This window comes from Bos indicus, chromosome 15 (genome assembly GCF_029378745.1).
Source record: "Bos indicus isolate NIAB-ARS_2022 breed Sahiwal x Tharparkar chromosome 15, NIAB-ARS_B.indTharparkar_mat_pri_1.0, whole genome shotgun sequence".
NCBI lineage: Eukaryota > Metazoa > Chordata > Mammalia > Artiodactyla > Bovidae > Bos > Bos indicus.
In genome coordinates this window covers 29,262,064-29,275,132 of record NC_091774.1, presented here as the reverse complement: position 1 = coordinate 29,275,132, position 13,069 = coordinate 29,262,064, and the positions used below count along the sequence as shown (strand labels likewise).

Sequence of the window (13,069 nt, the reverse complement as noted above, 5' to 3'; positions counted from 1 at the left end):
ACTTCCTACAACCTTTCAATGTCTTCTCCATTGCCTACAGAAAAAACAAAAAACAGAGCAAAACGAAAATTGAAACAAACTCCTCATTGAGATAATCAAGGTCCTTCATGACTTAGATCCTATTATCTACCCAGCCTCATTCCCCATCATGCCCTCACACGCAACCTTTGACCCAGAGCCATGGACCTCTTGCTAGTTTCTCTAAGCACCATCCTGAACCTAAAGGCTCCAGACCTTGGGTATAATGTCCCTACCTCCCTCACCCCTATCCTTCTCCCATTGTTGCTAAAATCTTTGATCGTTCCTTTCAGACTCAAACTTTAAAACTTTTGCTGACAAAGTCTCAGGTTCTGCTCCCCGTAGAACTGGGTGCCCTTTTCTCAGCGCTGCTTTGTCCCCCATGCGGACTGCTCTCATAGCTCCTATAGCAGTCCGGTGTTCCGTGCACACTGTCCCCCTCCTTGAGGGCACGGACCATGCATCATTGGTCTTCGTATCTTCTGCGCCTAGTACTATCTGGCACCCAGGAGGTGTTTGATGTATGTGTTCTGAGTGAATTGAGGAAATGGGTGAAGGGTGCTATATAGACGGATGGAAGTGTCGTGCTTGGTATCACGACTGTGGGGCTGTGTTGTAGCCTAGATACCTTTGAGACCAATCACTTCACCATAGAAAGGACAGCAGCCTCCTCATGTCTGTTATTTGTGTCATTCGGTGAACCGCATTTTAAGATAGAATTGTTAATGTAACAGAAACTCTACGGTACGTCAGGTGATATTCTGTTTACCCACCCACCCTCATCTATATTTTAAGTGAAAAAGGGGTGGGCAAAGACTGGTTCTCAGTCTAAAGGGGTCAGCTGGAGTCCCAGTGCTTCCATGTGGGGTGAAGGCTGGCCTTCTCCTCCTCCTTCCTGACTTGGCGGTTGCTGCTTGGCATAGAACTGGTGAGGTTCCCAGCTCTTCTCTGGAATGTTGAGGCTCTGTCATTGCTCTCCTTTCCCAAGCGTTGGTGACCCCGGTAGCCCTCAGACCAGAGATCCTGGGTGGTAACCAGCTGGTGCTCATCGTGGGGATTGTCTGTGCCACCATCCTGCTGCTTCCGGTTCTGATACTGATTGTGAAGATGGCCTACGGAAATAAGAGGTATGGGGCTGCTCCCATCTCTTGGACCGGGAGGCTCAGGTGCCTCTAGGCTGAAGTGGAGGAGAGTGGTAGGACCCTATGTGTACCATTTCCCCAGAAGGGTGTATTTTATTTATTTTTAGAAAGATTTATTCATTTACTGTGGTGGGTCTTCTCTAGTTGCGACGAGTGAGCTTCTTGTTACAGCAGCTTCTCTTGTTGCTGAGCACAGGCTCTAGGTGCTCAGGCTTCAGTCATGTGGTGAGTGGGCTCAGTAGCTGTGGTGCACAGGCTTAGTTGCTCCATGGCATGTGGGATCTTCCTGGACCAGGGAATCGAACCTGTATCCCCTGCATTGGCTTGAGGAGTTTTAACCAATGAACCACCAGGGAAGCCCGGAAGGGAGTATTTTAAACTGGCCATCATCTGGGGTAATCACGTTAGATGTCATCATATAGTGACCCCACCCGCCTTGCTCACTGTTCAGTCTCTAAGTTGTCTCTGACTCTTTTGCGAGCCTATGGACTGTAGCCTGCCAGGCTCCTCTGTCCATGGGATTTCCCAGACAAGAATAGTGGAATAGGTTGCCATTTCTTTCTCCAAGGGATCTTCCTGACCCAGGGATCAAACCCATATCTTCTGCATTGGCAGGTGGATTCTTTACCACTGAGCCACCAGGGAAGCCTCTTCTGTTCTTGGTTGTCCTGAAAGGCCTTGCACATTCCCACATGATCCTCATTTTATAAGATTACAAAGACTTACAAATGTTTGTCCAAGTAGAGCATAATTAAGAGTATAAATCCTATGCAAGAACCATAATGGTGCTATTCAATGCCTGAAAGAAATGATTTTTTAATTACCCATAGTACATATACACTTTTTAGAGAAGCTCAGATTTTGAAGGTTGTCAGTGACTTTATTTGAAGGACCACATTTTAATTATGAGAAGCTACTTTTGAATGGACAGCCTCAGGTCCTAAATTATTTTTAGTGAATGTATTTTTAAAGGCTTGAAGTTCTTTGTACATGCATGCTCAGAGCTCTGTCTGACTCTTTGCGACACCATGGACTATAGCCCTCCAGGCCCCTCTGTCCATGGGATTTTCTAGGCAAGAATACTGGAATGGGTTGCCATTTTCTCCACCAGGGGATCTTTCCGACCCAGGGATTGAACCTGTATCTGTTTGTTTCCTGCATTGAACAGGCAGATTCTTTACCAGCTCCATCACCTGCAGTTCTCCTAGTATCTCAGGAATTTGTAGATGCTCTGGTGTGAGCACTAGCATTTCACTGATTTTGGCTGGGCCATACCCTTCTGTTTACCCAGCTATTGATGAACTATGTTGCTAGGGCAAATTGACTCTCCTTTTGAAATAGTGTCAAGGGGCAAGAACCCCCATTTAGACTGAGTAGAGCTGACTTTTAGGTCTCCTTTCTCCATGGGACATGGATCATACAGAAACTGCTGGTGTCCGCTAGGTTTGCATTTGACTCCCCAGGGGCTTTCTGACTTGGTTTTGAAATTGAAAGTCTTTGCTCTGGACAGGTGGGCAACACGGAACGAAGAGTTAGACAGTGTGGCTTCCCTATCAGCTCACTTCCCTGATCTGGACCTCAGTTTCTCTCAAAATGAAGAACAGAACTCCCATGTCTGTGTATCTGTTTAGTCTAAGGAATAATCAGATGGATGTGTTGAGATTTGTGCATAAACATGGTTGCTGTAACAAAGGTTATAATTAAAAACTGAAATCATTGTCAGTGCCTGTCAGAAAGGTAATGATCCAATGAATTTCAGCAGTCAGTGAAATACTGCTCAGCCCTGTATGTAATGATGGGGAAAGATGTCCAAGAAGTAATATATAATGCATAGTAGGGTCTTATTTTAATAAAAAAGTAAATTATGTAATTCTCACTTCAGCAGCACACATACTAAATATATTCTGTGTGAGCATACTTATGCATTGAGAGAAGTTTGGAAGGATAATTTTAAAATACTAATAGTGCTATTTGGGAGAAAAGAAAAGGTGGGTCCTATGAGGGTAGGAGGTTTACTGGAACTTGAACTTCAGACTGTCTACATTTCTGTAATATTTGAATTATTTTACAATCAGAGCATACAACTTTATAATCAGGAAATATGATTAAAATATTTACACTTTGAGACAAAAAAACAAATTCCCCTTCTAGCTTTAACCCTGGTTGTTATTTTTAGCTGTACTTCAGGCCAAAGTAGAAAAACAGAAGGCCATTCAGTAGCAAAAGCAGAAGGCAAATGGTCAAGAGATCAAAGGCCAAGGGGCCAGGAAGGGGCCAGAGCTCCCAGCCCTGGGTGTTTGCCGGGTTGATTCTGCTTGTCCTTCCCCCAGGGAGAGTCCCAGAGCCTTTAAACTGGTGTCTTGCTGAGTTTCTGCTGCCCCCTGCTGGTCCAGCTTCTTCTCCCTAGTCCTCGGAAATGATGAAATCGAATCCCATGGAGTCCCTCTATTAATTCACTTACAGGAAGTTATTAGGGTGACAGTAGAGAGGCTGAGGGCTTCCCTTGTGGCTCAGCTGGTAAAGAATCTGCCTGCAGTACGGGAGACATGGGTTCGATCTCTGGGTTGGGAAGATCCCCTGGAGAAGGGAAAGGCTACCCACTCCAGTATTCTGGCCTAGAGAATTCTATGGATTGTATAGTCCATGGGGTTGCAAAGAGTCAGACACCACTGAGCAACTTTCACTCACTAGAGAGGCTGAAGCTGTCTTCAGCCCAGGCTTTCTCTAGATACTTCTCTGCTCTCCATTAAAGAGATGCATGCCTCAGATTCTAAGCTGAGCTGTGTAGTGTGGGCTGAAGGTGTCTAGAAGTGGGTCCTCCTCTGGGGTCTCTTTTTGTAAAAACAATGTGTGGTCTTGTGTTATCACCCTTGACTCTACAATGCCGGGTGGTTAATTGCACATGCTTTTCATGTCTTTGCAGTTCAGTCACTTCCACCACCCTGGTCAAAAGCCTGGAGAACACAGAGAAGGCTTGTGCAGAGGTAAGAGAAGAATTCTGCCATTCCGGGACCTCCCTGGCGGTCCAGTTGTTAAGACTCTGTGCCTCCAACACACGGGACATGGGTTTGATTCCTGGTCAGGGAACTAAGAGCCCACAGGCCTGTAGGGCCAAATAAATAAATAAAATAATAAAAAAAGACAAACCAAAAAACAGAATTATCCTGTTTTGCAGCTGTGCCCCATGAGGACAAGGTGGAGACTGCTCCAGCACCCAGGTGGTGTCTTTATCATTCTCCTGAGAACTGTGTCTCATTCATTGTTATGTCTCAGCACCTCCAGTGCCTGGCCCAGAGCAGTGCCTAGGAGATCTCCATCACTCAGTAACAGCCCAGGAGTAGTGAGGAGCATAGTGAGTAGGGGTGGGCGGGGCCAGCCCAGCAGCCCCGCCCAGTCTTGGAGGGTCCTGGGAAAGAGCACTGGACTCGGAATCGGAAAGTCCCGGTTCAAGCCCAGCTCTGCCACTCCTTGAGCCTCTGTTTTCTCATTCCCCAAATGAGGATAAGGACAAACACATTTGCCCAGTTGTGAGGTTCAAATAACGTGACGCTATGTGCAAGTGCTCTATAATCTCTGAGGCACTGTATCAATATGAGGGGTGATTATGATCCATTCTGAGGTTAAGTGACAGAAATCGTATGGACCTAACAGAAGCAGAAGATATTAAGAAGAGATGGCAAGAATACACAGAAGAACTGTACAAAAAAGATCTTCATGACCTAGATAATCACGATGGTGTGATCACTCACCTAGAGCCAGACATCCTGGAATGTGAAGTCAAGTGGGCCTTAGAAAGCAGCACTACGAACAAAGCTAGTGGACGTGATGGAATTCCAGTGGAGCTATTTCAAATCCTGAAAGGTGATGCTGTGAAAGTGCTGCACTCAATATACCAGCAAATTTGGAAAACTCAGCAGTGACCACAGGACTGGAAAAGGTCAGTTTTCATTCCAATCCCAAAGAAAGGCAATGCCAAAGAATGCTCAAACTATTGCACAATTGCACTCATCTCACACACTAGTAAAGTAATGCTCAAAATTCTCCAAGCCAGGCTTCAGCAATTTGTGAACCCAATGTTCAGGCTGGTTTTAGAAAAGGCAGAGGAACCAGAGATCAAATTGCCAACATCCGCTGGATCATCAAAAAAGCAAGAGAGTTCCAGAAAAACATCTATTTCTGCTTTATTAACTATGCCAAAGCCTTTGACTGTGTGGATCACAATAAACTGTGGAAAATTCTGAAAGAGATGGGAATACCAGAACACCTGATCTGCCTCTTGAGAAATTTGTATGCAGGTCAGGAAGCAACAGTTAGAACTGGACATGGAACAACAGACTGGTTCCAAATAGGAAAAGGAGTTCGTCAAGGCTGTATATTGTCACCCTGTTTATTTAACTTATATGCAGAGTACATCATGAGAAACGTTGGACTGGAAGAAACACAAGCTGGAATCAAGATTGCTGGGAGAAATATCAGTAACCTCAGATATGCAGATGACACCACCCTTATGGCAGAAAGTGAAGAGGAACTCAAAAGCCTCTTGATGAAAGTGAAAGTGGAGAGTGAAAAAGTTGGCTTAAAGCTCAACATTCAGAAAATGAAGATCATGGCATCCGGTCCCACCACTTCATGGGAAACAGTGGAAACAGTGTCAGACTTTATTTTTCTGGGCTCCAAAATCACTACAGATGGTGACTGCAGCCATGAAATTAAAAGACGCTTACTCCTTGGAAGGAAAGTTATGACCAACCTAGATAGCATATTCAAAAGCAGAGACATTACTTTGCCAACAAAGGTCCATCTAGTCAAGGCTATGGTTTTCCTGTGGTCATGTATAGATGTGAGAATTGGACTGTGAAGAAGGCTGAGCGCCGAAGAATTGATGCTTCTGAACTGTAGTGTTGGAGAAGACTCTTGAGAGTCCCTTGGACTGCAAAGAGATCCAAGCAGTCCATTCTGAAGGAGATCAGCCCTGGGATTTCTTTGGAAGGAGTGATGCTAAAGCTGAAACTCCAGTACTTTGGCCACCTCATGTGAAGAGTTGACTCATTGGAAAAGACTCTGATGCTGGGAGGAATTGGGGGCAGGAGGAGAAGGGGATGACAGAGGATGAGATGGCTGGATGGCATCACTGACTCGATGGACGTGAGCCTCAGTGAACTCTGGGTGTTGGTGTTGGAGAGGGAGGCCTGGCGTGCTGTGATTCATGGGATCGCAAAGGGTCGGACACAACTGAGTGACTGATCTGATCTGATCTGATCTGAGGTTAAGTGAAGGAGTTAATAGTTACATTAAATATTCAGGAACCTTTAGAAAGAGAGAATCAAGAACTTTTTCTTGATCATATTGGTTTGTGATAGTTTATATAAAAAATAAATAATTTCTAGTAGGAACTGAGAAATGGATTAATTTCCTTAAACTCCCCCCCCTTTTGTTCTTTCTTTTCTTCCCTCCTCTCTTCCCCCCTCCCTCCCTCTTTATTTCTTCCTTCCTGTTTTCCTTCTTCCTGCCTTCCTTTCTTTCCTTTGAAAAACTCTTCTTACATACCTATCCATCTTTTGGGCTGTTTGGGACCCAAGAGTAGGATTTTCTCACATCACAGTACAGGGGACTCCAGAAGTCTAAGAATTTGTCACTGGATGATATCACTTCCCCAGATAGTGACAGGGACGGGAGTCACAAAGTACCTCTGACCTCACAGACATGAAGTTCAGTGAGGGCTGTTCCTGCCATTGAAGCCCCATCGGAGAGATGATGACAATTACATGCTGATGAATGCTGTCCTGCCAAGACTCTAATTAGGAAGAAATAACCACAAAATTCAAATCATTAGGCAAAATAAGAATTCCCTGCTGCTACCTCAATGCCCATCCAAACAAAGACGTTGGACTTTTTTTTTTTTTTTTCCTGGTCACACCGTGGGACAAGTGGAATCTTAGTTCCCAGACAAGGGATTGAACCCGTGCCCCCTGCATTGGGAGTGTGGAGTCTTAACCACTGGACCACCAGCGAAGTCCCAGAGGTTTGACTTTTGAACCAAAGAATTTGGTTCTTAATATAGTGTTCTTTGCCAATGAGTTAATTTTCAGGAAGTCTGAGGACTGGATTATTGTGACCTATGATCATTCTGTAGCTCTCAATAACCCTCAGAACCCACTGATTTTGGGGGTTGATGCCCTGTGAACATAGGGGATCATAAGAACATAGAAAAGAAAGCCTTTTCTCTGGCATGTAAGATTTGTTAAGTTTTAAGAATGTTTATATGATTTTCTCCCCTCCAGAAACATATTTATTCCTCAATAACCACACAAGAGGTGAACGATGAGGAGGAATCAAGTGGAAAATCAGAGGCCACCTACATGACCATGGTGAGGAATTGTTCTGGGTCCCGCTGAGCCTGGTGTCTGGAGGCAGGAAAAGAACTTGGGAAGGATATGGCAGACTCACGGGGGATGGACATTGTTAGGTTTCCTGGCGGGAGCAGGGGTTGGGGTGAGGTGGGGTGGTGGTGGGGTAGGGGGACACTCTGCTGAAGGCAGAGCTTTTTCTAGGTAGTTGGAAATTGTAAGAAGTTGAAGCTCTGCTGGATAGAAGAGTAGTAGCAAACTTGTCCTTATACCCAATTTCGAGTCTTCTGAGCATCTCTAGGGCTAGAGAGGGTTGATCTTAGAGGTAAAAGGAAGTGCCATCATGAGGTTAGACAAAGATCTCTTCCTCATCAGCACAATACTGGTTTCACAATGTAGTGAAGAGGGACTGGAAGATCCTTGTACAAAAATCATGTCATGAGGAACTGTTTTCCTCCCTTTCAAAAGGTCCCTTCCAACTCTTAGATTTTTTTGTTTTTGCAGCATAAGATCATTATTTGCACTTTATTAACTGAACACAACACAAATTTACCATGCACATTAGATGCTCATATACACATGCCTGCAAGCCCAGCACCAATTACTTCCTAGTGCGTGTTGTGCTAAGGAACTGCTATATACGATTTAAGCCCTAGGTCCCTTAATGAATTCCATGTCTTTCCCAAGTCCTCTTTATGCTAGTAACATTCTTTATTTGATGCACCACTAACTATGAGAACTCTACTGTTTATGCTGTTTTACCCAATGCTCCTTTATTCACAGCCCTTACAGTTTTCCTATGGTGTCTGGATATTTTATTGTTGTTGTTTAGTCACTAAGTCATACCTGACTCTTTCGTGACCTCAAGGACTTTAGCCCACCAGGCTCCTCTGTCCATGGGATCTCCAGGCAAGAATACTGGAGTAGGTTGCCATTTCCTCCTCCAGGGTGTCTTCTTGACTCAGGGATCCAACCTGTGTCCCCTGCATTGGCAGTTGGGTTCCTTGCCACTGAGTCATATCCATTGGGATATTTTAAATACTTGCTAATTGCTTTATCTTGTTATTAAATTTTATTTTTTTACATTTCTGAGTATGACCTCTTCTCTGCACATATCTTTTAGAATTCCTTAGATTACTAATGGTTTTATCTTTACACTGATTTCTGCTGCTCCTGCTGCTGCTACTAAGTTGCTTCAGTCATGTCCAACTCTGTGCGACCCCATAGATGGCAGCCCACCAGGCTCCCCTGTCCCTGGGATTCTCCAGGCAAGAACACTGGAGTGGGGTGCCATTTCCTTCTCCAATGCATGAAAGTGAAAAGTGAAAGTGAAGTCACTCAGTCGTATCCGACTCTTATCGATCCCATGGACTGCAGCCCACTAGGCTCCTCTGTCCATGGGATTTTCCAGGCAAGAGTACTGGAGTGGGGTGCCATCGCCTTCTCCACACTGATTTCTAGTTGGCTCCAATTCTGGATGGCCAACGTATATCCAAATATATACGTTCTAGTATGTCCTGGAGTGTTACGCGTCTTCAGTGTTAGCTTGTGAGCTTCTTCTCCACTGGTATTTTCCTGTAATTTACAATGTTTACTAAACTTACCTGTGTGTGCTCAGTCACATCCGACTCTTTGTGGTCCCACGGACTGTAGCCCGCCAGACTCCTCTGTCCATGGGATTCTCCAGGCAAGAATACTGGAGTGAGTTGCCATTTCCTGCTCTAGGGGATCTTCCTGACCCAGGGGTTGAATGCACATCTCCTGCACTGGCAGGCAGATTCTTCGCACTAGCTCCACATGTGTTGTTTAATTGCTCAGTTAAGCCCCACGGGGGCTCTTTGCCGACCCCTTGGCCTGCAGCGCTCCAGGTCTCCCTGTCCTTCACTATCTCATGGCGTTTGCTCAAACTCGTGACCATTGAGTCGAAACTCCACCTGGGAAGCCCTAAACTAAATTTACCCACCAGTTGTATTTAAAGTCAATATCTTTCAACTCTTAGATTTTTAAATTCTGTGACTTATTGTACCTTGACATAATCCAACTGCTGGAAGGCTGCATGCTGGATTTCATGTAATAATACAGAGTCTGATTCCTATGTTCTCTTTGTTCAACTCTCCAGGGAAGTCTAGCACCTAGAAAAGACACTGGCTGTGTAGTGAGAAGGGCTAAGGACAAAAGGAATGAGCTGGCGAGGGACATGATGCTATTTGTAGATAAATAATAGCTGGTCAAGAATCCCCCTGCAGGGCGGGAGACCTGGGTTCGATCCCTGAGTTGGGAAGATCCCCTGGAGATGGGAGCAGCTATCCAGTCCAGTATTCTGGCCTGGAGAATTCCGTGGACTGTGTAGTCCATGGGGTCGCAGAGAGTCGGACACGACTGAGGGACTTTCACAATAGGCACCCCAGCCATGGAGGGAACAGTGTTCTGCTGTGTTCAGGAAGGCTGGCCTCCTCTGTTTACAGGATGATGGCTTGTGTTGTTTTCCTGTTACACCAGCTCCAAGGACACATGACTCCCAGATGATTGCAGCAGAGAAAGGTTCTGCCAGGGCAGAGTGAGATCAGAATCTGGCCTTGCTCCACCAAGTGAAACGCGAGCTCCCCTCTGAAGTTGAACACAGTCACTCCCCTTCCCCCCATGCTTCTCCCATCATTGCCATGTGATGCTGCAGCAGCTGCCAGGACCTTGCCTTAGAGACCTGCTGACAACGGTGCCTGCTGCTCAGTGTGGCCGTCACCTGGGCGGTGCCGTTCGCAGACGCTCTGTGGGGCAGAGGTGACGGAGCAGTGAGCCACCTTCAGTGCCAGCGTCTCATGCTTGGCGCCAGGTGTTTGCGATTTAAACTCTGCAGAAAACAGCACCCATGGCCCCTTGAAACGGATCCAATAAAGCAAGTGTGATGGGGGACCAGGGCCACAGACTCAAAGCCCTTCAGGGGCTCGTCAAGCTACTGCAAAACACTGTGTCAAGTTACACACGGCTGTGGGTGAATTCTGGCCTGTGTACCACTTGTTTGAGACTTCAGGTAGGGGGCTGTTATCTGATAGAGAGCAGGGGTAACAAAGAAATTTTGCTTAAAAAAAAATTTTTTTTTTGGAATTTTTGTTCATCATGGGTTTTTTTTTTTACATTGATGTTTATTTTTGACTACACCTGCAGTGTGCAGGATCTTAAATCCCCAGCCAGGGACTGAGCCCTTGCCCCCCTACCCGTGCCTCCCTGGTGTCCTGACCACTGGGCCGCCAGGGAAGTCCCAGAACCTTTGCTTTTCTATTAAATTTACTTAAATGGAGGGGCGCCATACCACGTCCTCTTTCTGAGGCCATGTGGCACAATGGTTACAATCCCTAGCTTTGGAGTTGGACAGACCAGCATCCGCATCTTTACCCTGACTTAGAAGCTGGATCGTCTTGGGCAGTGGGCAGGTAACTTGGTTTCTTGAGCTTCAGTTTCCTCATCCTTAATGGGAATAATATTAATAAAACCTACCTCTTGGGTGGTGAGGAACAAATGAGGTAGTGCAGCGTGTGAAATTCAGAACTGGCCCAGAGAGATGGAAGGAGCTCAGTAAATGGTAACTATTATGATTGAAATGCTTCTTACAAATATGCTTTGTTTCTCTCCACCCCCCCCCCCCATAGAACCCAGTTTGGCCTTCTCTGAGGTCAGCACCAATTAGCCCTCCAGACCAAAGGTCAACTTGGGGAATGGCAAAAACAGAGCAAGCCTTCTGAGAAGAAGGGGTGGTCCTTTTACCCTTGGCTGCGGCAGAGACTCTCCTTGTTGTGTGTCCTGAGTCCATCCATGTAGCGGTTGTTTCAGACCCTCTGCCCTCCCAGTCCTCTTCCTGCCTCCCTGTTTGGGCAGAGGGCTGACGATGGAGGGCTTGAAGGCCAGCAAAGAGACTGGACAGTCCTGGAGGAAGACAGGCTGATAAGAGGGAGCATGGACTTGGTCCCCCTGGAGTGAGACTCTGGTCCTGGGGACCCTGGTCAGCTGCCACAGTGGCCTCGAGCATCCCTTCAGGTCAGACCCTCTGCTTGGACAGTGCTCTCTGTGGAAGGTTCCAGAGAAGAATCAGAGATAAAAACCACCCCAAATGATTATTCCTTTGGCCAACGATCCCTAAATAAATGCAGTCTGTGGCAATCATCCTGTGTTTCTACCCTGGCTGAAAGGCATGTGGCGTGCTGGTGAAGAATCTGTAGTTGGGAACTCCTGAAACAGCTGAAGTGACTGGAAGAAAGCCCTGCTGTGACTCACACGTTGGGGGCCAGTTTGAGGCCTGAGGAAGTTTGGGGGGCATGAATGGGGTGGAAGTGGGGTACAAATACATCTCTTTGATGTAACTCAGTGCTTCTTGATGCCGGCTGGGTATCAGAGTGGCTGGTGGCTCTTGGTTGGGCCCCACCAGAGGTCTGGATAGAATATATGGGTGGATCTGGAGCACTTGTCTTTTTCAGAAGCGACACTCCTGGGTCACCAAAGCGGACAGCCACTGATTTAACTCTTGGTCTGAAATGTGAGATTCCTTTCCTTTCGGTTCCTTTACTGTTGTAAGATTTAATAAGGCTAGTTGTTTTTTTTTTTTTTTTTTTTAAATCCTCTGGTTCTGAACTCCTGTTTCTAGTCTGGGCTCAGCTCAGATCTCTTCGTCTTTACTCCCATACGGCCTGCCTCAGGTACTGTGTCCCATTTTCCCCTCTTAGCCATTTAGGGCCTGGATAAAGAGCAGATCCTTTGTAGGTCTCTGATTTCTGATCCAATCTCAAGTTGAGGTAATTTTTAATATTTTTTAGCTGCACCCCACAGCACGTGGGATCTTAGTTCCCTGATCAGTGATCGAACCCATGCACCTTTCATTGGAAGTGTGGAGTCTTAACCACTGGACCACCAGGGAAGTCCCAGAGCTACATTTTTGAGTGATTTCCCTAACTCTCCAGATTTCAAGGACCCTCCACTAGACACTCATCATTAACTTTCTCTTTTACCAGCTGTCCTCTGGTCTCTACTTGGAGGCTTGAAGCCTCTTTTTGTTCAGCCATGGCTAAGAGTCGTGAAATGTTTCGTCCTCATTGTTAGCTCTCAATAAGGAGCATGTCAGTAATTTACAATATGTGGATTAAGGCAATATCCTGTCCAAGACATATCAGAGAGGGGAGACATGTTGACATGATGGGGTGGGGACCCTCTTTCATATACTAAGAGTTCATGGGGAGGAAGTGGTTTCATTTCTGACTTATTAGGCAACATGCTTTCCTGGGCTAAGGGGCCCTTTTCCACTTCCTCAAATATTGTTTTCATGTGATGACAACCTTCAGGATACTGAGTGGAGTGGATGGATGGTGATTGTACATCTGTTGTCCTGGGTAGAAAGGAATACTTGGGATAAGGGCTGAGTGGGGCAGGCAGCTTCTCCATGTGCTCCTCCCTACAGAGGGTGCTCTGCCCCGCAAGTGTGCACATAGCCCTGCAGGGTTTGACTAGCGCACATCAAATTTGAATTCCATTCATTCAAGGTTAAGCTTTCATTCTGAGGAGGAAGAAGAGGAAGTCTAC

General features: G+C 46.1%; 1 protein-coding gene across 2 annotated transcripts in view; it reads left to right on the top strand.

Moving 5' to 3' along the window:
- The window catches only part of JAML (junction adhesion molecule like), a 32,107-nt gene extending 20,445 nt beyond the window's left edge, over positions 1-11,662 (top strand). For both annotated transcript variants that reach the window (XM_019975661.2, XM_019975662.2), the window contains 4 exons: positions 1,007-1,145; positions 4,084-4,144; positions 7,442-7,528; positions 11,152-11,662. In XM_019975661.2, the coding sequence (XP_019831220.2) occupies positions 1,007-1,145; positions 4,084-4,144; positions 7,442-7,528; positions 11,152-11,244 (380 nt within the window). In that variant the 3' untranslated portion in view covers positions 11,245-11,662. The remainder of the gene's footprint in view (positions 1-1,006; positions 1,146-4,083; positions 4,145-7,441; positions 7,529-11,151) is intronic.
- Positions 11,663-13,069: the final 1,407 nt, after the last annotated feature.